This window comes from Oncorhynchus nerka, linkage group LG18, assembly GCF_034236695.1.
Source record: "Oncorhynchus nerka isolate Pitt River linkage group LG18, Oner_Uvic_2.0, whole genome shotgun sequence".
In the NCBI taxonomy this organism is placed as follows: Eukaryota; Metazoa; Chordata; class Actinopteri; order Salmoniformes; family Salmonidae; genus Oncorhynchus; species Oncorhynchus nerka.
Genome location: NC_088413.1, coordinates 51005346 through 51031369, shown reverse-complemented (window position 1 = coordinate 51031369; position 26024 = coordinate 51005346). Strand labels below are relative to the sequence as shown.

Here is a 26024-nt window from a genome sequence, read left to right as displayed (position 1 = left end):
AAACTATATGGGAAAATAATCTCAAAAACATGAACTGAACAGCGTAAATGTACAGCAAGTCAGAGCTTTTGTTCTGAAGATCTGTGGTAGTGCTCATTTCTCTAGGGTAGTCTCCCCTCTAGTTTGGAACACAAGGAAACACTCAATCTGGCTCTGACTGGGACACAAGGTGGACATCAATTTCAGTCTCTGTCAGGATCCTGCAAAGATATATATATATATAACTCAGCAAAAAAATAAACTTCTTCTCACTGTCAACTGTGTTTATTTTCAGCAAACTGAACATGTGTAAATATTTGTATGAACATAAGATTCAACAACAGACACAAACTGAACAAGTTCCACAGACGTGACTTACAGCAATTGAATAATATGTCACTGAACAAAGGGGGGGAGGGGGGGGGTCAAAATCAAAAGTAACAGTCAGTATCTGGTGTGGCCACCAGCTGCATTAAGTACTGCAGTGCATCTCCTCCTCATGGACTGCACCAGATTTGCCAGTTATTGCTGTGAGATGTTACCCCACTCTCCTACCAAGGCACCTGCAAGTTCTGGGGGGGAATGGCCCTAGCCCTCACCCTCCGATCCAACAGGTCCCAGACGTGCTCAATGGGATTGAGATCCGGCCTCTGCGCTGGCCATGGCAGAACACAGACTGTCTTGCAGGAAATCAAGCATAGAATGAGCAGTATGGCTGGTAGCATTGTCATGCTGGAGGATGTCTTCCCCGTAACACACAACTTTTCTTAAATATATACAGTACCAGTCAAAAATTTGGACACCTACTCATTGAAGGGTTTTACTTTATTTCGACTATTTTCTACATTATTGAAAAATAGTGAAGAAATCAAAACTATGAAATAACACAAATGGAATCATGTAGTAAACAAAAATAAGTGTTTAAACAAATCAAAATATATTTGATATTTTACTTTTTTCAAAGTAGCCACCCTTTGCCTGAACGACAGTCCATCATTACTTTAAGACATGAAGGTCAGTCAATATGGAACATTTCAAGAACTTTGAAAGTTCCTTCAAGCACAGTCGCAAAAACCATCAAGCGCTATGATGAAACTGTCTCTCATGAGGACTACCACAGGAAAGGAAGACCCAGAGTTACCTCTGCTGCAGAGGAAAAGTTCATTAGAGTTACCAGCCTCAGAAATTGCAGCCCAAATAAATGCTTCACCGACACCAATAAAAAGACACTTGCCAAGAAACACAAGCAACGGACATTAGACCGGTGGAAATCTGTCCAAATGTGAGATTTTTGGTTTCATCTGCTGTGCCTTTGTGAGATTTAGATTAGGTATATGGATGATTTCCACATATGTAGTTCCCACCATGAAGCATGGAGGAGGAGGTGTGATGGTGCTTTGCTGGTGACACTGTCAGTGATTTATTTAGAATTCAAGGCATACAACCAGCATGTATACCACAGAACTCTGCAGCAAAACGCCATCCCAGCTGGTTTGCACTTAGTAGAACAATAATTTATTTCTCAACAGTACAATGACCCAACAGACCTTCAGGTTGTGTAAGGGTTATATGACCAAGGAGAGTGATGGAGTGCTGCATCAGATGAACTGTCCTCCACAATCATCTGACCTCAACCCAATTGAGATGGTTTGGGATGAGTTGGACCCCAGAATTAAGGAAAAGCAGCCAACAAGTGCTCAGGATATGTGAGGACTCCTTTAAGACTGTTGTTAAAGCATTCCAGGTGAAGCTGGTTGAGAGAATGCCAAGAGTGTGCAGAGCTGTCATCAAGGCAAAGGGTGACTACTTTGAAGAATCTAAAATATATTTAGATTTGTTTAACAATTACTACATGATTCCATATAGTTTTGATGTCTTCGCTACTATTCTACAATGTAGAAAATAGTAAAAATAAAGAAAAACCCTGGAATGAGTGGGTGTGTCCAAACTTCTGACATGTACTGTATATCTTGAAACTTCTCAGCTACACTGGTGTTTTTTTACACTTACAGAAACCAAGAGGTCTCATCTCAGCGTTCTGTGTGTACACCTGAGAGATGTAAAAGCCATCCTCTTACACAGCATATCCACTGGGATCTCATAACCGTACTTGTACTTGCAGTTGGCTGCCTCGTAACGAGCCCTCTAGACTTGGGACTTGCTGTCAGCTGAACTCAAATGAATCGGTCACGATTACAGTCATTATTACATACATTAACTAATGCCTTTCATAAGGTTCATAATTAGTGTGTAGTGGATATTTCAACATGAACATGTTTCTTACCCGTCATTCCAAAATGACACAGCCAATGTTTTCTGTGATTCTGAATAAGTGTGTGACTGTGGATGGCATCAACAAGCTTGTCCTATGGGAGAGATTGAAGAGTACATCTGATGACTGCATATAACATCACATCACAAAGGGTGTTCTTGTGAATTCTGTGTGATGACAACTGCACAGTCTTGCCCTCTGATAGCTACTATGGTAAGGCCACCTTGGTTGATAGCCTTGAATGCATATTCTGGGAAAATAAACAGAACAGGGGAAAATGATGCATCACTCCAGACTTTTGTTAAGGTGAGAGATCAACAGCTTCAAAGCTGTCACTGCATGTCATGATGAAGGCTATTCACCACATTGACGGGCTCAGACCATGAACGCATCTGTGCCAAGACACTCAACAAATGACAACTCATTACTGGACAGCTAGTTGCTGCTAAGTTAGCCTCCTATGGCCATGGTGTAACGGTCTACTTCTGTCAAATAACTTGACAGGAATTGCTAGTTGTAAAAGTTAGCTTACTATAGTAACTGTTTCAAACTCAGCATGAAGGCTGGCAGATTTGAATTTGATCAGCTTGCAAAGTTAGCTAGGTTTATCCATTCACTGACATTATAAAGCAGCTAGTTAGCTCAGTTAAAAAATATTAAAGCTAACGTTAGCTATGGCCAGGTTAGATAACATTAACGTTAGCTACCTACTATAGTTGGCTACAATAATGACTGGGCAAGTTGGTATTTTAATTTCTTCATAACTATCCCATACTAACCGACTTTTTTAGTCTGCTCTCCGGAGAGAAGATGGTAATATATCGGTCAAATCCTGCACTCGACCCTCGGGACATTGTGTTGGCAAACAAGTACATTTGTATAACAGTTGTAAACTGAAAAAAGAACTGGCTGAGGAAAAAAAACATGCAAGATAATGACCCCGGAATTGGTTTAAGGAACAGTAGTTGATGTCCGGGTCAATCCAACAAACGTTGTTTTAAGACACCTCTTGGTTTACTGAATGCATTTTGAAAAAAAATATTCTAGGACTACAAGAAAAGTACAAAGATTTTTTTCAGTCTTTTATTCTTTTTCACATGCTATAGTTTCATTGACGAACACTGTATTGACAGGTTTGTGAAGATCAACCAGTTCTAAGTGGGTCCTTATTTTGCCTTGGTGAGACACAGCCACTTCTGTGGAACTTCATAAGTGCATCTCTCTGCCCCATTCTCATCATAGGGGATGTGCCAGGAGCCTCCATTTGTCTGGACAATGGTGTCATAACTTAATATCCTCTGGAAAAATGTACAGAACACAAGAATTGTAATAAACATACACAGGCCATATTTTAAAAAAAAATCAATATGCCTTTTAGGTCCTCATGTAGACAACAGATACTATGCATTGATGTGTAATAAATAAGCAAGCTCTATCTCCCTGTTACTCTCACCTGGAATCGTACTCTCTTTCCCGGGGTGTAGCTGCTCAGCACCAGCTGGTGGCCTCTCTGCCACTTGAAGAAGAGGCGTCGGGTGGCACCGTCTGGCAGGCAGGCCTTGTGGTCCCTCATCAGGTCCCGGCTAACAAAGTTGCAGTGGTTCCCAGAGTGCAGTGTGGCATACAGCAGGAAAGGGTCATCCTCAGAACTGACAAACAATCAGAGGTGTCAACATCCAAACAAACCCAAAGAATACACATTGGTTACTTTACCCAATGTATTGCACAAAAACATATATTTTCTTTCAGCCTTTAGTTATTCTCAATGAGATAAAGTCTCTTTTGCAAGAGTGACCTGTACTCTTATAATATGGATATGAATGATCTACCAGAAAGCTATGGTTTGAAAGACACATAGGGCTGAACTCACATGTTGTCAGTGAAGAAGCAGTGGGCCTTCTGCTGGACCAAGCTCATGTCATGTCTGTCCCAGCTGCGTGAGGGCCGCTGCATATGCTTCCTCCCCAGGACCAGGATGACCAGGCCCTGGCGCTCAAGCTCCGACACCACCTCCAGGAGCTGCATAGAAACACCAACACGATTAGTCATCATCACATACAGTGCATTCGGAAAGTATTCAGATGCCTTGACTTTATCCACATTTTGTTACGTTACAGCCTTTTTCTAAAATGAATTAAATAGATTTTCCCCCCTCATCAATCTACACACAATACTCCATAATGACAAATTGAAAACAGGTTTTTAGACATTTTTCGAAAATGTATTAAAACTAAAATATAGAAATACCTTACTTACATAAGTATTCAGACCCTTTGCGATTACACTTGAAAAATAGCTCAGGTGCATCCTGTTTCCATTGATCATTCTTGAGGATGTTTCTACACCTTAATTTGAGTCCACCTGTGGTAAATTCAATTGATAGGACATGAAAAGGCACACACCTGTCTATATAAGGTCCCACAGTTGACAGTGTGTCAGAGCAAAAACCAAGCCATGAGGTCGAAGGAAATGTCCGTAGGGCTCCGAGACAGGATTGTGTCGAGGCACAGATCTGGGGAAGGGTACCAAAACATTACTGCAGGTCCCCAAGAACACAGTGGCCTCCATCATTCTTAAATGGAAGAAGTTTGGAACCAGCAAGACTCTTCCTAGAGCTGGCCGCACAGCCAAACTGAGCAATCGGGGGAGAAAGGCCTTGGTCAGGGAGGTGACCAAGAACCTGATTGTCACTCTGACAGAGTTTTAGAATTCCTCTGTGGAGATGGGAGAACCTTCCAGAAGGACAACCATCTCTGCAGCACTCCACCAATCAGGCCTTCATGGTAGAGTGGCCAGACGGAAGCCACTCCTCAGTAAAAGGCACATGACAACCCGCTTGGAGTTTGGCAAAAGGCACCTAAAGACTCTCAGACCATGAGAAACAAGTTTCTCTGGACTGATGAAACCAAGATGGCCTGAAACCTGGCACCATCATAATGTGGGGATGTTTTTCAGTGGCAAGGACTGGGAGACCTGTCAAGATTGAGGCAAAGATGAACGGAGCAAAGAACAGAGAGATCCTTGATGAAAACCTGCTCCAGAGCGCTCAGGACCTCAGACTGGGGCAAGGTTCACCTTCCAAAAAAGAAAATGATCCTAAGCACACAGAGAATACAACACAGGAGTGGCTTCGGGACAAGTCTCTGAAAGTCCTTGAGTGGCCCAGCCAGATCCCGGACTTGAACCCAATCGAACATCTCTGAAGAGACCTGAAAATGGCTGTGCAACAATGCTCCCCATCCAACCTGACAGAGCTTGAGAGGATCTGCAGAGAAGGGGAGAAACTCCCCAACTGTGTGTGCCAAGCTTGTAGTGTCATACCCAAGAAGACTCGAGGCTGTAATCACTGCCAAAGGTGCTTCAACAAAGTACTGAGTAAAGGGTCTGAATACTTAAGTAAATGTGATATTTTATATAAATTTGCTCAAATTTCTTTGTCATTATGGAATATTGTGTGTAGATTGATGAGGGACAAAAACAATTTAATCCATGTTAGAATAAGGCTATAACGTAAGAAAATGTGTCAAGGTGTCTGAATACTTTCCGAAGGCACTGTATATGGCGTCATATGGGTGAGCAGTTTGCTGCCTTCAACGTTATGAACAGAGTGCCCCATGGTGGCAGTGGGGTTATGGTATGGGAAGGCATAAGCTACGGACAACGAACACAATTGCATTTTATCGATGTCAATTTGAATTCAAAGATACCACAACAAAATCCTGAGGCCCATTGTCGTGCCATTCATCCGCCCCCATCAACTCATGTTTCAGCATGATAATGCACAGCCACATGTCGCAAGGATCTGTACACAATTCCTGGAAGCTGAAAATGTCTCAGTTCTTCCATGGCCTGCATATGGGATGCTTTTGATCGACGTGTACGACAGCGTGTTCCAGTTCCCGACAATATCCAGCAACATCGTACAGCCATTAAAAGGGAAAGGGTAATACCTAGTCAGTTGTACAACTGAATGCCTTCAAATGAAATGTGTCTTCTGCATTTAACACAACCCCTCTGAATCAGAGAGGTGCGGGGTCTGCCTTAATCGACATCCACACCAGATATTGAGGGGCAAAAAAGTATTTAGTCAGCCACCAATTGTGCAAGTTCTCCCACTTAAAAAGATGAGAGAGGCCTGTCATTTTCATCATAGGTACACTTCAACTATGACAGACAAAATGAGAAAAAAAAATCCAGAAAATCACATTGTAGGATTTTTTATGAATTTATTTGCAAATTATGGTGGAAAATAAGTATTTGGTCACCTACAAACAAGCAAGATTTCTGGGTCTCACAGACCTGTAACTTCTTCTTTAAGAGGCTCCTCTGTCCTCCACTCGTTACCTGTATTAATGGCACCTGTTTGAACTTGTTGTCAGTATAAAAGACACCTGTCCACAACCTCAAACAGTCACACTCCAAACTCCACTATGGCCAAGACCAAAGAGCTGTCAAAGGACACCAGAAACAAAATTGTAGACCTGCACCAGACTGGGAAGACTGAATCTGCAATAGGTAAGCAGCTTGGTTTGAAGAAATCAACTGTGGGAGCACCCCAGTATCTCTACCTGCACATTCATCTTCTGCTGATCTACCATTCCAGTGTTTAATTGCTATATTGTAATTACTTCGCCACCATGGCCTATTTATTTCCTTAACTTACCCCATTTGCACGCACTGTATATATACTTTTTGTTTTATTTTGTTCTACTGTATTATTGACTGTATGTTTTGTTTATTCCATCTGTATTTGTATGTGTCGAATTGCTACGCTTTATCTTGGCCAGGTCGCAGTTGGAAATGAGAACTTGTCCTCAACTAGCCTACCTGGTTAAATAAAGGTGAAATAAATCAAATATCAAATAAATGATGATGTGACACATAGCTTGTTTCTTATATCCCATACATAACTTTATTGCAGAAATACAGTTTGGCATTTGCTATCATTGTTTCTATGTTGAGTGCATGCTCCATAGTTTACGTGGTTGTTACAACATTGTTACAACATTTAAGAGGCGCACAGCGATGCGGTAGAGAGCTCGATTTGGCCTCTGCGTGCCTTCCGAGGCTCCGCAATTGCGTCACACCATCCACACGGTCTCCGACCACATTTTTGGATCAAACATAAATAGGCTTTTACAGCCTCATGTCTGCAGCATGGGATGCCGCGGTGTTCTGGTAAAGGAGGCCCAAACGGAATCTCAGGCTGAAAATAGGGTTCCGGTGGGGCGTTGGGAAATGACAACGCTCTGTTCAGTTTAAAATAGTGAAGTACAGTTATACATTGATATCGTGTACTGTTATTGTTAAAATAATGATCTAAACGTTATATCATTCTTGTTATAATGTAAACTTGATGGTTTGCAGACTCCCCTTGGACCAGGGAATGGAACTGGCCACTCTCCTTATAGTCTTGCCTTCGTGTACGTTCTGTTCCTGCACGTTGGATCAAAGTTATTTTTTAAGTTAAGACTGTATAGGACAGTCCGTTTTTCATTTCAAATAACGTATCCCTTTGTATATTTTAAAGCACTTTGGTTTATTTCCTTGACATAATTTGTATTTTCTAAGTTTTGAGAAATAAAACCTTTGTCAGTGGTGTGTATTAATGGATGCCAAGGGAAGCCATGCTTCCCTAAAAAATGTGCCAATAAAAAATAAAAATAAAAATGTATCTTTCATCTCTATGTATTTCATAATTTTTCTTCAATTCGCAAGAGGCTTAATGTATCTCACCGGAGAAAGCATCCGAGCGAGCCAAACAGCACCCCACTGTCTCTATGTGTAGGCCATCTATCTGATGCGGTCTGGTCCAAATTAGTATAACCTTGTTGCTCCCAGTAGCACTGAATGGGATGCAAGGGAAGCCAGTGAGCATTTGTCCTCCCTTGTTAAAAAAAAGTATAAAAAAATGATCCAATCAGCATTGAGCTAAACTAAGCGAGCTCAACTGTGAATGGTCCTGGCACACCAAAAAAAAGTGACAAGGGAAGCCAGCTTGGATTTTGGCGTCACTCCTATCAAATCGCATTGAGAGCATACGCCATTGAAATAAACCATTTTAATTGTTGCATCATGTTGTGTTGTTGTCCTCCGGTGACTAGCTAGCTAGCTAAAATTGGCCCTTTCCTAAATTAGCCATGGATGTTGATAGGGATTTGGACTTGTGATTTTACTTAATTCTCCAAACTGGCCAATGATTATAACGGCTATTCTGATCCAACCATTAATTCATACATTGTTGTGCCCCTGGCCTGAGAGGATGGAAGTTCAATATGTAGCTAGATGTAGAAGGCTAATGTTAACTAGCTAACATTGCCCATGAATCTAAGTTAGGCTAGCGAGCAAGCATTTTAGCCAGGTAGCCTAGGACAACAAAAATAAAAGTGTGTACCTAATGACCGTTTCGTCAACGTTAAAATACGCACACACACATGTTCACACACAGAAATCAGAACCATGGGCAGCCACATCATATTTAGCTTACGTTGATTGGACTAAATTGTTTTTGGTACCTTTTAGTTATTACTGTATTAGATGAAGCAGAGGTGATTTGATGATGTTGAAATGTTGAAGTTGAAATGGAGCTGGAATAGTGGAGGCAGCTCCTGTTTTCTTTGAGACTTGAGGTAACTCTCTGTGGTTCTAAATCAATAGTTGTTAAGTGGTCCAAAAATGTCGGAAACATTAACTTGCTTGACCAAGCTGTAGGTCTGTTACATGCAATATGCTTTGAGGACTAAACCAGACAGAGGTTGCTTTCCGGTTTTGTGACAAAATAAAAGGTATGGTTGAATTTATTCTGCCACTGTGTCTTCTTATTGTCTGCCTTTAGGCATATTAATTAACAGGTTATAGAGCAAACAACGCAATTATCACAACACATATGTTATAATATGCCATTTTTTCTGTCTTCCCCAGTGAATTTACCCACACACCGCTACTGACCCTAATATTGTTTGCACCCTAATAAGTTGTCTCTCGTTGCCTGCTTGGTCATCCCGGACAGCCCTTTCCTTTTTTTAAGGTATCTGTGGCCAATGATGCATATCTGTATTCGCAGTCATGTGAAATACTGATTTCCTTATATGAACTGTACCTCAGTAAAATCTTTGAAATTGTTGCATGTTGCATTTATATATTTTTTCAGTATAATAATAGTTTCACACACATGCAAAAACTCTGACATGTCCGTTTGTATGTCTGTCTGATGTGGTTGAGAATGCAGACGAGTGGGTTGGGGAGATGTGACCTTTAGCTGATAACTAGGACAGAAGTCAGCACCACAAATACACAAATACTGATTTTAGTCATATTACAATGGAAGAGAAATCCCCTCAATAAGGCATCAGAGTCTGCATGTGTGCTGAAACAAAGCTACATGTGCTGCATTTATAGAAATACAGAACTGCTGTATTTGAAAGCTGGGAGCAGGTTATTCATATCTACTACTATGCAGTATGCAGTAAGTGCCAAGAGGCCACAGTCCTCTCCTGCTCCTCACTAATGCTCAGCTCACCTGTCAGAGAAACAAGAGGCTAAACAGCTGTGGGGAGGTGGAGGGATTATTCACACTGTGTGTGTGTGTTTGTGTATGCATGGCAGACTGCTGGCCAGACTGTGGTGACTGAGGGTTCTGCTTACAGAGCACAGATATAATACTCTGTGGGTTTCTTCGGCTATGAGCCCATGGTTAAATAAATATACACAGCACTAAAAATATACCCATCTTTCCCACATGAAAAAGTGTTGTCATTTATTAACAGCCTCCCATAGCCCCATGCAGCCGTGACAATGCCATCTCCTCTGTGTCTCAAGTGGGAGAAGCACATGGGTAACTTATGTGGGCTGGCATTACAACTTATTCCTTTCATTGGAATTCAAGACGGATATTTGTATTTGGCTCTTTCCGAGGGGTCTATACATGCTGGCGTGGCTGTGCTGTGCACTATATCATCCCCTAGTAGCAACCGGAGAGAGGGCGCAGACACACCGTACATCCTGTCCAGAATGACTTAATTGTACTGAGTTACAAATACAAGATAGGCACCCTTTATATTCCGTTACTAGGAATTCGTAATATTGACAGTGATTCCAGCCTTAGTCATCAGTGGGGGAAAAAGTAATTTTCTCCCACTGATTCAACCCAAGTCTGAGACGTTCGAGAGTATTTGCTTTCATGATGATGACTGATGCCCGACCACTCAAGTGGTAAAAAAGTTCAGATTTAGGAAACATCCCCTGCATTGGAATATTGCTTTTGATTGACGCTGACTGTGGTTTGGTTAGTGTGGAAGACTGAGTAAGACTAACAGTGAGTCAGTATGAACCTAAACACACTGAAATGGAAGTGGTAACACCAGCTGTGCATGTGCACTATGTTCTAATAGCTACTGTATATAGGTTGCAGTCTAATTGCACTGCAGAAGGCACATCACTAGTAGTGCTGGGAAATTGCCAGTGACCTCACGATATTATCACTTTACTTACGCGCCGATACGATATGTATTGGGATTCTCACAATGCTATATAAACTCAGCAAAAACCGAAACGCCCTCTCACTGTCAACTGCGTTAATTTTCAGCAAACTTAACATGTGTAAATATTTGTATGAACATAAGATTCAACAACTGAGACATAAACTGAACATGTTCCACAGACACGTGACTGACATAAATTGAATAATGTGTCCCTGAACAAAGGGGGGGTCAAATTCAAAAGTAACAGTCAGTATCTGGTGTGGCCACCAGCTGCATTAAGTACTGCAGTGCATCTCCTCCTCATGGACTGCACCAGATTTGACAGTTCTTGCTGTGAGATGTTACCCCTCGCTTCCACCAAGGCACCCGTAAGTTCCCGGAAATTTCTGGGGGGAATGGCCCTAGCCCTCACCCTCCGATCCAACAGGTCCCAGACGTACTCAATGGAATTGAAATCAGGGCTCTTCGCTGGCCATGGCAGAACACTGACATTCCTGTCTTGCAGGAAATCACGCACAGAATGAGCAGTATGGCTGGTGGCATTGTCATGCTGTAGGGTCATGTCAGGATGAGTCTGCAGGAAGGGTACCACATGAGGGAGGAGGATGTCTTCTCTGTCACGCACATTGTTGAGATTGCCTGCAAAGACAACAAGCTCAGTTCGATGATGCTGTGACACACCGCCCCAGAACATGACAGACCCTCCAGCTCCAAATTGATCCCGCTCCAGAGTACAGGCCTCAGTGTAACGCTCATTCCTTCGACGATAAACACAAATCCGACTATCACCTCTGGTGAGACAAAACCGCGACTCGTCAGTGTAGAGCACTTTTGCCAGTCCTGTCTGGTCCAGCGACGGTGGGTTTGTGCCCATAGGCGACGTTGTTGCCATTGATGTCTGGTGAGGACCTGCCTTACAATAGGCCTACAAGCCCTCAGTCCAGCCTCTCTCAGCCTATTGCGGACAGTCTGAGCACTGATGGAGGGATTGTGTGTTCCTGGTGTAACTCGGCAGTTGTTGTTGCCATCCAGTACCTGTCCCGCAGGTGTGATGTTCGGATGTACCGATCCTGTGCAGGTGTTGTTACACGTGGTCTGCCACTGCAAGGACGATCAGCTGTTCGTCCTGTCTCCCTGTAGCGCTTTGGCGTCTCAGAGTATGGACATTAAAATGTATTGCCCTGGCCATATCTGCAGTCCTCATGCCTCCTTGAAGCATACCTAAGGCACGTTCACGCAGATGAGCAGGGACCCTGGACATCTTTCTTTTGGTGTTTTTCAGAGTCAGTAGAAAGGCCTCTTTAGTGTCCATAACTCTGACCTTAATTGCCTACCGTCTGTAAGCTGTAAGTGTCTTGACGACTGTTCCACAGGTGCATGTTCATTCATTGTTTATGGTTCACTGAACAAGCACGGGAAACGGTGTTTAAACCCTTCACAATGAAGATCTGTGAAGTTATTTGGATTTTTACGAATTGTCTTTGAAAGACAGGGTCCTGAAAAAGGGACGTTTTTTTCTTCTGATATATATATATATATATACAGTATATCACAAAAGTGAGTACAGTACACCCCTCACATTTTTTTAAAATATTTGAGTATATCTTTTCATGTGACAACACTGATGAAATGACACTTTGCTACAATGTAAATTAGTGAGTGTACAGCTTGTATAACAGCGTAAATTTGCTGTCCCCTCAAAATAACTCAACACACAGCCATTAATGTCTAATCCGCTGGAAACAAAAGTGAGTACACCCCTAAGTGAAAATGTCCAAATTGGGCCCAATTAGCCATTTTCCCTCCCCGGTGTCATGTGACTCGTTAGTGTTACAAGGTCTCAGGTGTGAATGGGGAGCAGGTGTGTGGACAGGTTCCACTCAGAACAGGCCTCGCCATGGTCGACCAAAGAAGTTGAGTGCACGTGCTCAGCGTCATATCCAGAGGTTGTCTTTGGGAAATAGACCTATGAGTGCTGCCAGCATTGCTGCAGAGGTTGAAGGGGTGGGGGGTCAGCCTGTCAGTGCTCAGACCATACGCCGTACACTGCATCAAATTGGTCTGCATGGCTGTCGTCCCAGAAGGAAGCCTCTTCTAAGGATAATGCACAAGAAAGCCCACAAACAGTTTGCTGAAGACAATCAGACTAAGGACATGGATTACTGGAACCATGTCCTGTGGTCTGATGAGACCAAGATAAACTTATTTGGTTCAGATGGTGTCAAGCGTGTGTGGCGGCAACCAGGTGAGGAGTACAAAGACAAGTGTGTCTTGCCTACAGTCAAGCATGGTGGTGGGAGTGGTCTGGGGCTGCATGAGTGCTGCCGGCACTGGGGAGCTACAGTTCATTGAGGGAACCATGAATGCCAACATGTACTGTGACATACTGAAGCAGAGCATGATCCCCTCCCTTCGGAGACTGGGCCGCAGGGCAGGTATTGACTGGCAGAGATGTCCTTGTCCCACCGCGCTCTAGCGACTCCTGCGGCAAGCCAGGCGCATGCACGCTGACATGGTCGCCAGGTTTACGGTGTTTCCTCCGAGACATTGGTGTGGCTGGCTTAAGCGGGCATTTTGTCAAGAAGCAGTGCGGCTGGGTTGGGTCGTGTTTCAGCAATCAGACAAGACTAACTACCAACTGGATACCACGAAAATGGGAAGGAAAAAGGGGTAAAAATATATAAATATTATCCCAAAATGTAACTATCGTCCCCCCCATCACTAATCAATAGCACAACACCACATCCTTAAATGTCAGATCAATGGTGCCAACTCAGAACATTTCATAACATTGTTGTTCTGGACTCACATTCGCAGAGAACTCACCGTCTGCGACTGGTTCCCTTTGATGCCAATGTTGGCCACATTGAGTCCATCTATGACCACGTCAAAGGCCGGCTTCCGCTTGACAAAGTTCTTGAAGCTCTCCAGCTCCTAGGAGAGGGAGAAACACTTGGTTACCCAAGCTTCAGGTTTACATATGTGGCTAAATGTTTTATGCTTCCATTTGAAATGTTTGTGCATGTCAAGTCCATATTATATTTAATATTTTTTAAATGAAATGTCTCACAGCTATCAGGTGATCCATGAGGGGGTGGGAAATTCACATACTTATTCACAAAAAAAAAAACTTGAAAGTCTTGAGCACCAGCTCATGATGCATGCTGGTCTGTACACAACAAGGATGAACTTCAGTAGCAGGGCAAGATAAATCAAATATGGCATGGTCAATATTTACTTAACTCGACAGCCAGGACTTCCCTCTCGCTCTTGTTTTTCTTTCATTGTTTCCGTTTCAATGGGAACCTGGACTGGCCTCAGATATAAATCTGGCAGTACACAGTACAGCACAGAATTTCTGGATAGGCCACATGTCAACCCAGGCCACACCTCCACCTGTCTGTCTGTCTATCATGTACATTCTACACTGCATGTATGCATAGGTCTCTCATGTTGTCGTCACTGCTGCTTAGTACATAGGAAATAGAGATCCACTGACACATGAACGTTATGAGTGGAAATACTTTTTTTAGATTGCGACATACATGGTCAGTCTTGTTGCATTCTCAGGAAACATGGTGTATATATATTAGCATCTATTTGTGATGAAAGAAAAATGGATTGCGACATACATAAAAATATATTTTTTAAATTAATTTCATCACATATAGATGCTAATATACTCACCATGTTTCCTGAGAATGCAACAAGACAGACCAACTACAGCCTACAAACCAACACATAATGTGGTATAAGTGTCCATTATCCAATACTGTAGCCCATGGAACAGGCCAGTACTTTCACTTCTTTGTCTCTGCTAGCAAAGAGCCTGAAAAATCCCGACACACCCCCAATACAATCCTAAAGTCCACCAGAACAACAGTAAAGTACTGTATACCCCTGAGAAAAATAATACAAAAAAAACTGTAGCAAATTTAGCTAAAGCTTTTGACTTTGTAAGCAACAGCATCACAATGAGACATCTATATGGGACGGAAAGAGGAATAATATTTGGGGAATCCCTGTGGTGCAGAAGGGAGAACGAGTTCTGCAACTAAAGGACATTAAGTATTGAAGAGACATTCAGGCCCTGTTTCAGGCCATAGACATTCTAATACATCATTAGGCCTCTGGGATAAAGGCAGGATGTTAACATCTCGTTAACCAATAGTCTGGGGAAGAGCTTACTTTCCCCTTTACTTCACCTCTACCTTATTAACACAGCTTGTTGTGTTGCTATCTGCTCCCCTGCAGCACTAGCAGTTGTCATGGCGAGTTGGGACTGGAAGAACTGGGAATTCCCAGAGGTTGTAGGGTCACGTGACTTGTGCCTAGATGTTGTTTTTGATGGAGTCAGAGACAATGGATCTCCACTTTAGTTCCATTGTGGAGGGAATGGGTTTAGCTGAGCATAGCATGGCAACCACCCAGTTACACTTGATAGGAGGCACCTTTGCATCTCTCCAGAGTTTCTCCCTGCTAGGGAGAGAATATTTCACATTTGATGGCTCTTCTTCATTGTTCTTGCATAACTGAGTTTTCCACATGGAAAAAGGAGACAATGCTGAGAAACAATTTTATCAACTGCTCATCTGCAATACTGTCTGGAACCAATAAAATGTCTAAATCACCAAGGAACCTACACTACCATTCAAAAGTTTGGGGTCACTTAGAAATGTCCTTGTTTTTGAAAGAAAGCTCATTTTTCGTATATTAAAACAACATCAAATTGATCAGAAATACAGTGTAGACATTGTTGATGTTGTAAATGACTATTGTAGCTGGAAACGGCTGATTTTTAATGGAATATCTACATAGGCGCCAAAGGCCCATTATCAGCAACCATCACTCCTGTGTTCCAATGGCACATTGTGTTAGCTAATCCAAGTTTATAATTTTAAAAGGCTAATTGATCATTAAGAAAACCCTTTTGCAATTATGTTAGCACAGCTGAAAACTGCTTTGCTGATTTAAAGAAGCAATAAAACTGGCATTATTTAGACTAGTTGAGTATCTAGAGCATCAGCATTTGTGGGATCAATTACAGGCTCAAAATGGCCAGAAACAAAGACGTTCCTTCTGAACCTCATCAGTCTATTCTTGTTCTGAGATATTAAGGCTATTCCATGCGAGAAATTGCCAAGAAACTGAAGATCTCGTACAATGCTGTGTACTACTCCCTTCACAGAACAGTGCAAACAGGCTCTAACCAGAATAGAAAGGGGCCCTGGTGCACAACTGAGCAAGAGGACAAGTACTAGTTCGAGACGCTCGAGCGCGATGAGCCAAACCCTCCCCTAACCCGGACGACGCGGGGCCAATTGTGCGCCGCCCTATGGGGCTCCCGGTCACGGGATCCAACCCCAGGCTGTAGTGTCGCCTCAGTACTGTGACTTCACAGACATGTTCAATCTCTCCTTGTCCTAGTCTGTAATCTCAACATGCTTCAAACTGATCACCATTGTTCCAGTTCCCAAGAATTCCAAGGTAACCTGCCTAAAATACTGTAATCATCCTGGCACTCACGTCTGTAATTATGAAGTGCTTTGAAAGGCTGGTCATGACACACATCAACACCATCATCCCAGACACCATGGACCCAGTCCAATTCGCATACCACCCCAATAGATTGACAGATGACGCAAAATGTCAATTCACACTGCCCTCTCCCACCTGGACAAGAGGGGAAAAAACTACGTGAGAATGTTGTTCAGACGACAGCTCAGCGTTTAACACCATAGTCCCCTCCAAACCCATCACCAAGTTGGGGACCTTGGGACTGAACACCTTTCTCGGCAACTGGACTGCCTAACGGGCCGGCCCAAGGTGGTGAGAGTAGGCAACAACACTTCTGCCACGCTGACTCTCAACATGGGGGGCCCTCAGGGGTGTGTGCTTAGTCCACTCCTGTACTCCCTGTTCACCCAAGACTGTGTGGCCACGCACAACTACAACATCATCAAATTCGCTGGCAACACAACGGTGGTCGGCCTGATCACCGACGTCGATTAGACAGCCTACAGGGAGGTCAGAGACATAGCAGTGTGGTGCCAGGACACCAACCTCTCCCTCAACGCTAGTAAGACCAAGGAGAACAGGACTACAGTAGAAAGAGGGGAGAGCACGCCCCCATCCACATCGATCGGGCTGTAGTGGAGCAGGTCGTGAGCTTCACGTTTCTTGGCCTCCACATCATTAAGGACATAACATGGCCCACTCACACCTGCACAGTAAGGTGCCCACATGTCCCAGATTGTGCAGGACAGTCTTACATTTTCGTCCTTGGTCCCGTGTCCCACAATCATGTCCCACATTTAATCAACAAATTCAAACACTACTAATTTAGAAAAAAAAGGTTGAGGGGGGGTCACACAGACAGACTACATTGTCCAGCAAAATCATCCTGTTGTCCCGCATTTGGGTATTTTAAATGTGGTCAGCTTCTACCCCACGCCATAAGACTATTAAATAGTTCATCAAATGGTTACCCGGACTATCTGCCCGGACCCTACTGTCTCTATGCAAACTCACAAGACTATATATATACACACTATATACACACACACTACACTGACACTTTCATACAAAACGCAAACACATACACTACATAAGCACACAAACAGACACAAAACAAAACACACAAACATACACATACAAGAGTTCAATCTTGGTTTCATCAGACCAGAGAATCTTGTTTTTCATGGTCTGAGAGTCCTTTAGGTGCCTTTTGGCAAACTCCAAGCAGGCTGTCATGTTCCTTTTACTGAGGAGAGGCTTCAGGCTGGCCACTCTATCAAAAAGGCCTGATTGGTGGAGTGCTGCAGAGATGATTGTCCTTCTGGAAGGTTCTTGGGGACCTTCAATGCTGCAGAAATGTTTAGGTACCCTTCCGCAGATCTGTTCCTCAACGCAAACCTGTCTCAGAGATCTAAGGACAATTCCTTCAATCTCATGGCTTGGTTTTTGCTCTGACATGCACTGTTTTAAAAACCTGTTTTCGCTTTGTCATTATGTGGTATTGTGTGTAGATTGATGAGGAAAAACGGTATTGAATCCATTTTAGAATAAGGTTGTAACGTAACAAAATGTGGAAAAGGGGAAGGGGTCTGAATACTTCCGAATGCACTGTATCGATCTGAAATACCTCATACAAGCAATAATTTCATGGTAAATTCTATACCCGTTGTATGTAGCGCGTGACCAATAACATTTGCATTGATATCTTAATAGCATTAGGCTATACAGTGACATTCCACATAACTGTATTCAATCCAACCTCCCAAAACAAAAATGGTAGATAAAAATACATGTGGCTGTTCCACCGGTCTGTCATCTCCCTCTAGTCTAAAGCGCGAGGAACAGGTTGTTATGTTATGTTCTATGGCTGGTTCTATATTCTAAAACCCTGCAAGCCAGGATGTTCCCTGTCAACCTGCTGCAAAATGTTGCCCTTTATATCCTGGTTAGTTACAGAACAACAATAATATCTTACTTCTCAGTGCAAGACTATGTTATGCTTATTATAGGAATTCACCTCTGAAAGTATTAATTGGGACAGACAAAGAAATAGGCTAATATAAAGCAGTGCTGCACCACAGACAAACCATAACAAGTGGGTTCTAATTTTAATCTGTGAATCATAGACAAAATGAATTAATTAAAAAATGGTACCGTTGCTTTTCAATTTATTCTAAATGCATTTTTCTTGCACTCTTTCATGTGATAGACTATACAATGAAGTTGAACCTTGCAAAGAAAACACCAATGCTGCATAGGAGCAAAGCTCCTGCACCAGGACTGAGGGCGTTAGTTTTCAGTGCCTCACACTGGTTTCACATCATAAACTACTCACTCATGTAACCATGGGGGGTTAGAGTCCGCGCACGCACACACAAACGCACATATACACACACAGGGACTTTCCAGGGTCACTCATGTGAGAGCCTGTTGAGGGTTGAAATGTGAAACTCTTTTGTGCAGCTTATATGACTGCAGCAGGCCCAAAAAATGTCCAAGCTATGCCCAGATATAAACAAAACTAATGTTACCTAAAGCAACAAAGAGGGATTACAGCTCAAAACAGGGACTTAATGTATTACAGTTCATCCTGACATGCAATCAAGTAATCAAAAGAAAATTGAATTTCCCCCAAAAAACTGCCATGAAATAGCCAATCACTTTATTATACAATATACACTGAGTGTACAAAACATTAGGAACACCTGCCCTTTCCATGACGTACTGACCAGGTGAATCCAGAGGTAAGCTATATGATCCCTTATTGATGTCACTTGTTAAATCCACTTCAATCAGTGTAGATGAAGGGGGCAGACAGATTAAATAAGGATTTTTAAGCCTTGAGACATGGATTGTGTATGTGTTCCATTCAGACGGTGGATGGACAAGACAAAAGATTTAAGTGTCTTTGAACGGGGTATGGTAGTAGGTGCCAGGTGCTGCTGGGTTTTTCACACTCAACAGTTTCCTGTCTGCATCAAGAATGGTCCACTATCCAAAGGGACATCCAGCCAACTTGACAACAACTGTGGGAAGTATTAGAGTCAACATGGGCCAGCATCCCTGTGGAACACTTGACACCTTGTAGAGTCCATGGCCCCACAAAGTAAATCTGTTCTGAGGGCAAAAGGGGGTGCAACTCAATATTAGGAAGGTGTTCCTAATGCTTTGTACATCTGTACAAAAATTATATTTCCCATGAAACAGTCTCTATAAAGGATAGTTCCCATTGCGCTAACACTAGCTAGCATTGGCTTGTGAAACTACCTCTAACTTCCTTCCTACCCGACAGAGACACAAAACATTAATCCACAAGTTCATTTGACTCTGGGAAAGTAGATACAGGGCCACATTGCCAAAATCCCAAAGTATCCCTTTAAGCCAAAACAGATTTAACACAGTAGTTCTCAGTGGTGGAAAAAGTACCCAATTGTCATACTTGAGCAAAAGTAAAGATATCTCAATAGAAAATGACTCAAGTATAAGTGAGTCACCCAGTAAAATACTACTTGAGGAAAAGTCTAAAAGTACTGCACAACAACAACAACACTTTCTGTGGCAAACAGAAGCAGAAGGATCTCTGCACCCCATTTAATGAGAGTGTAACAGAGGTGGTTTGGTGATCCATGCATGTGATGAGCAACCTTGCCTGAGACCGGTATCAGCTTGACTGATGCGCTTTCTAACCCAGGTATCCTGTGTGCCAGACAATGCAACTTTTCAGGTCTCTGTGAAACACACTCATAAGCCTGAAGTGTCGCCCCTTGTGCAGTTGAAGAAGGCCTTTTTAAATATCTTGGTGGGTTGGAACACTTCAGGAGGGCGGTCAAGTATGTTTGCAAGGCAGACGTCCTGTGTTCGAGTCTCAGTATGAGCTGAATCAGGGGGATGCGGTACTCGTTAGGCAAGCAATGTGTCATCCTTTACATTAAACTCCTGAACGGATGCCTATAGGGTTTAGCTAAGTGGGCTAACACATAGAGCAGGGTAATATGGGTATAAATCCATATTGTGATAAACTGCCTGAATTGATGCAATAACGATAAATAGAACAATATGTTCATAACAATTTGCAACTGTTTTGTTTGTTATTATCCTTTAAACTACTACTACTAGTTTGATGGTTGTGGCCATCAATTGTCCCATTAAGAATCAGCCATATCAGCAAACTTATTTAATTTCAAACTTTACATTTCTATGGTATAGGCTACTTACCGTAATGAACGATATCAGCTAAATGCATGCAATAAGTGAAAGATATGGACGGTGTCCCAGCTCTACTAACAAAGTCTTGTGACATGCAAGAGCCCTGGTTCAAACCCAGTCAGTCACAAGAACAAGATTAAATAGGGAGTGGAACAGCTATCCTTAGAAGGGCTATGACAGGGCTATTCAACTATATTCTAATGTGGGCCAAATTGTTGACACTCCTAACACGGCCTGTGATCATCATAGCAGGAAACAGAAGGCACGTCCACGTTCCAGAAAGTCTTAACTTATAATAGCTTAGAGCCAAATTCACAGCAACGCACAGTATTATACAGAGCCAAGATCGCATGAAACTCCCATCTCCAATTACTCAAGCAAACACTCTTTTTTTTGTAACAACATCTCATGGAACGGCAGGGACTGTGAGGGGACACACACTCACACACAAACAAATACATGCACACACACACGTTTTTGTTGTTGTTGTATTGTTGTGGTTGTATTGTTTGTATATAGCTGTATTTTACATTTATGTGACTGTTCTTTGTTACTTGTCATGTTTCCTGTTTTTTGTGGACCCCAGGAAGAATAGCTGCTGCCTCTGCAAAAGCTAATGGGGATTCAAATAAACAAATACTTGTATGTTTCCTACCATGCATCTGAAGAGTTCTTATTGATGAAACATAAATGACCACATATAGGACAATGACAAATGGAGGTAAGCTAGTTACAGTACACTTATTTTGACCTGAGAAGAGCCTACAAGCAGCTATCATCAAATACCCTTACAATGAGGTGAAACGGGTCTTCGCCAGTAAAGGGTCAAATGTATTTTGTCACTTACATATTGACCAGCCTTTACCAATGTTTGAAATGTGTGGTTGTGCTGACCGACTCTAAGAGCGGGCTCAGTGCAGATGCAGAGAGAGAGACGAGGAGATACATGTTCTGCAACTGGAAATCCCCATCATCTCATCTAATTGTGGGACAGGCCTGATCCCTTGGAGGACGACTTGCTATTTTAAGCAGTAGACCCCCAAGCTCATACAACTGGCCCTCATGCAGCAAAATATCTTGTTTAATTCAGGAGATAAACCCCTAAACAACAGCAAACCCTAAGAGTAAAGCAAGATCAGCCCTGAACAACACTTGAATCATGAAACACTGCATTTAATGGCTGAAAAGTTTGACCAATACTTAAAAAATGTAGCCCCAAAACATCTAGAACCAAAGGAATAGTTAAATCCAAAATAAAACTTTGCCATAGGTTTTTCATATTTCTTGTGCAATTCTCAATGTGTGCATGTGGAGAAACATGCAGTGCTTGTCGTTGAATTCACATGTGCAGATTTGGTTTGATACGACACTAGCACTGTCTAGTGGCCATTGTACGCAACTATTTTCTGCTGTCGAACTACACAACTTCACAAATATAAACGCAACATGTAAAGTGTCGGTCCCATGTTTCATGAGCTGAAATAAAAGATCCCAGAAATGTTCCACACAAAAAGCTTATTTATCTCAAATTTTGTTCACAAATTTGTTAACATTCCTGTTATTGAGCATTTCTCATTTGCCAAGATAATCCACCCACCTGACAAGTGTGCAGTGGTGGAAAAAGTACCAAATTGTCATACTTGAGTAAAAGTAAAGATACCTTAATAGAAAATGACTCAAGTAAAAGTGAAAAAGTCACCCAGTAAAATACTACTCGAGTAAAAGTCTAAAAGTATCTGGTTTTAAATATACTTAAATAACAGAAGTAAATGATATTGCAAAAATATACTAAAAATATACTAAAGTAAACATACAAGTGTAAATCCTTTCAAATTCCTTAAATTAAGGAAACCAGACTGCACAATTTTCTAGTTTTTAAAATGTATGGATAGACAGGGGCACACTCCAACAGTCGGACATAATTTACAAACAAAGCATTTGTGTTTAATGAGTCCTCCAGATCAGAGGCAGTATGGATGACCAGGGATGTTCTCTTGATAAGTGTGTGAATTTCACCATTTTCCTGTGCTGCAAAGCATTCAAAATGTAACAAGTATTTTGGGTGTCAGGGAAAATGTATGGTGTAAAAAGTACATAATTTTGTTTAGGAATGTAGTGAAGTAAAATTCGTCAAAAATATGAATAGTGAAGTCAAATACAGATATCCCAGAAAACTACTTAAGTAGTACTTTAAAGTATTTTTACTTAAGTACTTTACACCACTGCAAGTGTGGCATATCTTGTGCTGGGGACAATAAAAGGCCACTCTAAAATGTGCAGTTTTGCCACGCAACACAATGCCACATATGTATCAAGTTTTGAGGGAGCGTGAAATTGGCATGCTGACTGCAGGAATGTCCACCTGAGCTGTTGCCAGATAACTGATTGTTAATTTCTCTACCATAAGCCGCCTCCAACATAATTTTAGAGAATTTGGCAGTATGTCCAACTGGCTTCACAACCGCAGACCGTGTGTATGGTATCGAGTGGGCAAGCGGTTTGCTGATGTCAAAGTTGTGTCAGCAGAGTGTCCATGGTGGTGGTGGGGTTATGGTATGGGCATATGAACTACGGACAACGAACACAATTGCATTTTATCGATGGCAATTTGAATTCAGAGATACCGTGACGAGATCCTGAGGCCCATTGTCATGCCATTCATTCGCAGCCATCACCTCATGTTTCAGCATGATAATGCACGGCTCAATAGTTTCGCACAGCTATTGAGGAGGAGTGGGACAACATTCCACAGGCCACAATCAATAGCCTGATCAACTCTATGTGAAGGAGATATATTGCACTGCATGAGGCAAATTGAGGTCACACCAGATACTGACTGGTTATCTGATCCACACCCTCACCTTTTTTTTAAGGTAGCTGTGACCAACAGATGCATATCTGTATTCCCAGTCAAATCCATAGATTCGGGCCAAATTAATTTATTTCAATTGACTGATTTCCTTATATGAACTGTAACTCAGTAAAATCTTTGAAATTGCTGCATGTTGCGTATATATTACAACCAACTGTACTCAAAAGGATTGGCTGACCAATTACATAAAGCTGACTTGTAGTGTAGACAATTTGCATAATGTGTGTGGACACTATCAATGCAGAGATAGAGGACAAGAGGGAGACAAACTAAGAAAAAGAGGTTCACAAACCTCTGGAGTGGTCTTATTGAAGACGTCTCTGCCTTGGATCACGTCCCCCATCACCCTGTCTTTGAGCTGGGCGTACTCCTCCCGACTCAGCTGGATGGACTCCAGCTCTGCCTGGCAGCTCCGACACACTCCCCTGGTTAAAAAGGCAAAGGTAACAGGGTCAGAGGTTAATAAAGAATTTCCATTTTCCAGCCATCTAGGTTTCGAATAGAAGTAGAAGAAGTATAGAAGAAGTAGTGTATGAAGTGCTGATTCAAACTCTGAATTCATTAGGTCTAATGGTTTAATGAAGAAAATTAAAATAATGTTTATGTTGTTACCTGGGGTCTACGGTGGACCAGCTTCCAATCCACTTCTGTTCTGGATGACTGGCAGGAGAAGATATCATAATCAAACCAAAATAGGCACAGTCCATGCTTTGTCCCAATAACATTGTGTGATTGTAGGCCTATTCAGTAACCTATATTCAGGACTTACCTCTCAAACCAAGCTTTGATATCTTTAGCCAGAGTCTCCTCGGGATAGATTTGGTTGTCCCTCATATGGAGCAGGATGGATTGCAGCCCGTCCTCGTGGCCCTGATGAGAGAGACCACACTGGAACAGGGCCTGCCATGTCTCCTGGTTGGGAATGAGGCCCTTCTCCATCAGCTCAGCATACAGGGCCCAGGCAGTGTCACCATCACCATGCAGCACCGCCCCAGCGATGGTATCGCCGTAGTTACGCGGTGATGGCGTGATGGCCCTCTTGATGTTCTCCAGGATGGTCAGCGCCTCCTTCCAGCGTTCTGTCCTGCTGAAGCCCTTTATGAACAGGCTGGAGGCTCCAGTGTCTAATGTCCTGAACCGGCTCCTCATGATATCATACATGTCAAACACCTCAGAGTGATGGCCGCTGCCGACACACAGGGTGAGGTACCGCAGTAGCAGCTCGTAAGACAGCGTACCGGTATCCATGGCAACATAGGCCAGCAGGGACTTGGCCACGTTGATGTCTGTCCCATCGGCCAGCATTGATGACATCATCCGGACGTCAAAGCGATCAGGATTCGGTGAAGTCAATTTTAGGCTCTTCCATTCTGAGGCAGTGAGAGGGTGGTCTGGGGGTTTCACTCTCTTGTTCTTTCTGGGGAAGTCTGGTTCCTCCTCAGCCCTCTTCTTTTGGTATTCAGCAGTTCTCTTGGCTGTCCCAGAAGCAAACACTGACTTGGGAAAAGGGAGCCTCTCTCTGATATTGAATTCTCTCTGTCTGTCCTCTTTCCTGTTGTTGCCTGCATGTCTACTCCCTCCTTTAGTGCATAAAAGCCTGGAACTAACTGATAGCTTGCTAATCACATTATTCAGGGGAGTAAAGCCAGCAGTGCTTGGATTAAAGAGTGGGCTAATGTATTTCAGACATATTCTTGTTTTTAATATCAGGAGGGAGCTCATAGTTAGTAACAATATACTACACCTGTACACTGTCAGATGTGATGTCTCATGTCTGTGTTAAACAAACAAAAAACAGTCAAGTGAAGTCAGGGATACTTTAAGAAATTAGGTTCAAACTAACCAGCATGCCAGTTTTATTATTTTGATAAGGAGTCAGGAGACCCAATATCTACATGCACTTGTTTTGGATGATAATTTGGCTAAATAAATGTAGCTAAATAACACTTTACGGAGTATTCACCTGCAGAAGAAGGCATGTCTGTGATCAGAAAGTCGCATATGATGACGCCACAATCGTGAGACATTGGAGTTCAGAGGTCACGTCGAAGCCGACCAATCCCAAGCGAGCTACGATTGTTTAGAAATTTTAGACGCTGGAGTTAGAAGTTATCATAACTTTGGTTAGCTAGTTTTCAGGTTATTACGAATAAACAGAAGTAAAATGTCAAACGATAAAGTAGTGCACTGGAAAAGAAGATTGGCATCCTCCATTAATGGTTTACTGCATCCATATATTGGTTGTGTTTATTTAGCTAGCTAGGCAAATTTCATAGAAACCTGAATAGCTAGTTAACGTTACTTCTTTATTTTTGAGTAAGAAGTAGCTATCCAGCTAGATAACTAACTACCGGTAGCCACACTAGCCAACTACCCACGTATTTCAATGATTGAACATTCACACAGCCTTATTGTGTCAACATGTTACGTTGACTTATAATTTTCTGTTCACATGAGAGGACTGAGGAAAAGAAAGTAGACGAGACAATACTTTTCACTAAATACTACTACACAGAGTAGAGGGGAGGAAGCAGCACAGAGAACTACAAGAACATTCCACTCTTCTACTACAGAGCAAGCAATTGCATTTTCTGACAATCTCTAACATTCTAACCTAACATTTTAACTCCTCAGCCGTTTTTAACAGCTTTATAGCCTACAATAATTATGATATTATTGACGTGTGTCAACGGATCCA

The 26024-nt window shown here is 42.4% G+C and overlaps 1 protein-coding gene across 4 annotated transcripts; it reads right to left on the bottom strand.

The window, feature by feature from the left end:
* Positions 1–785: 785 nt before the first annotated feature.
* Positions 786–25393, bottom strand: LOC115146049 (mitochondrial ribonuclease P catalytic subunit-like). Of its 4 annotated transcripts, XM_065004161.1 has the most exons (9): positions 25290–25390; positions 24096–25100; positions 23939–23986; positions 23619–23751; positions 13558–13665; positions 4122–4270; positions 3705–3900; positions 3031–3549; positions 786–2345 (listed from the first exon to the last, which is right to left on the bottom strand). In XM_065004161.1, exons 1-8 carry the CDS (start codon positions 25325–25327, stop codon positions 3418–3420), a joined length of 1809 nt encoding a protein of 602 aa, XP_064860233.1. In that variant the 5' UTR covers positions 25328–25390; the 3' UTR covers positions 786–2345; positions 3031–3417. The 4 variants fall into 4 exon arrangements, with proteins under 4 accessions (XP_064860233.1, XP_029543673.2, XP_029543674.2 ...); XM_029687813.2 differs by having other exon boundaries at positions 786–3549; XM_029687814.2 differs by having other exon boundaries at positions 24096–25334.
* Positions 25394–26024: the final 631 nt, after the last annotated feature.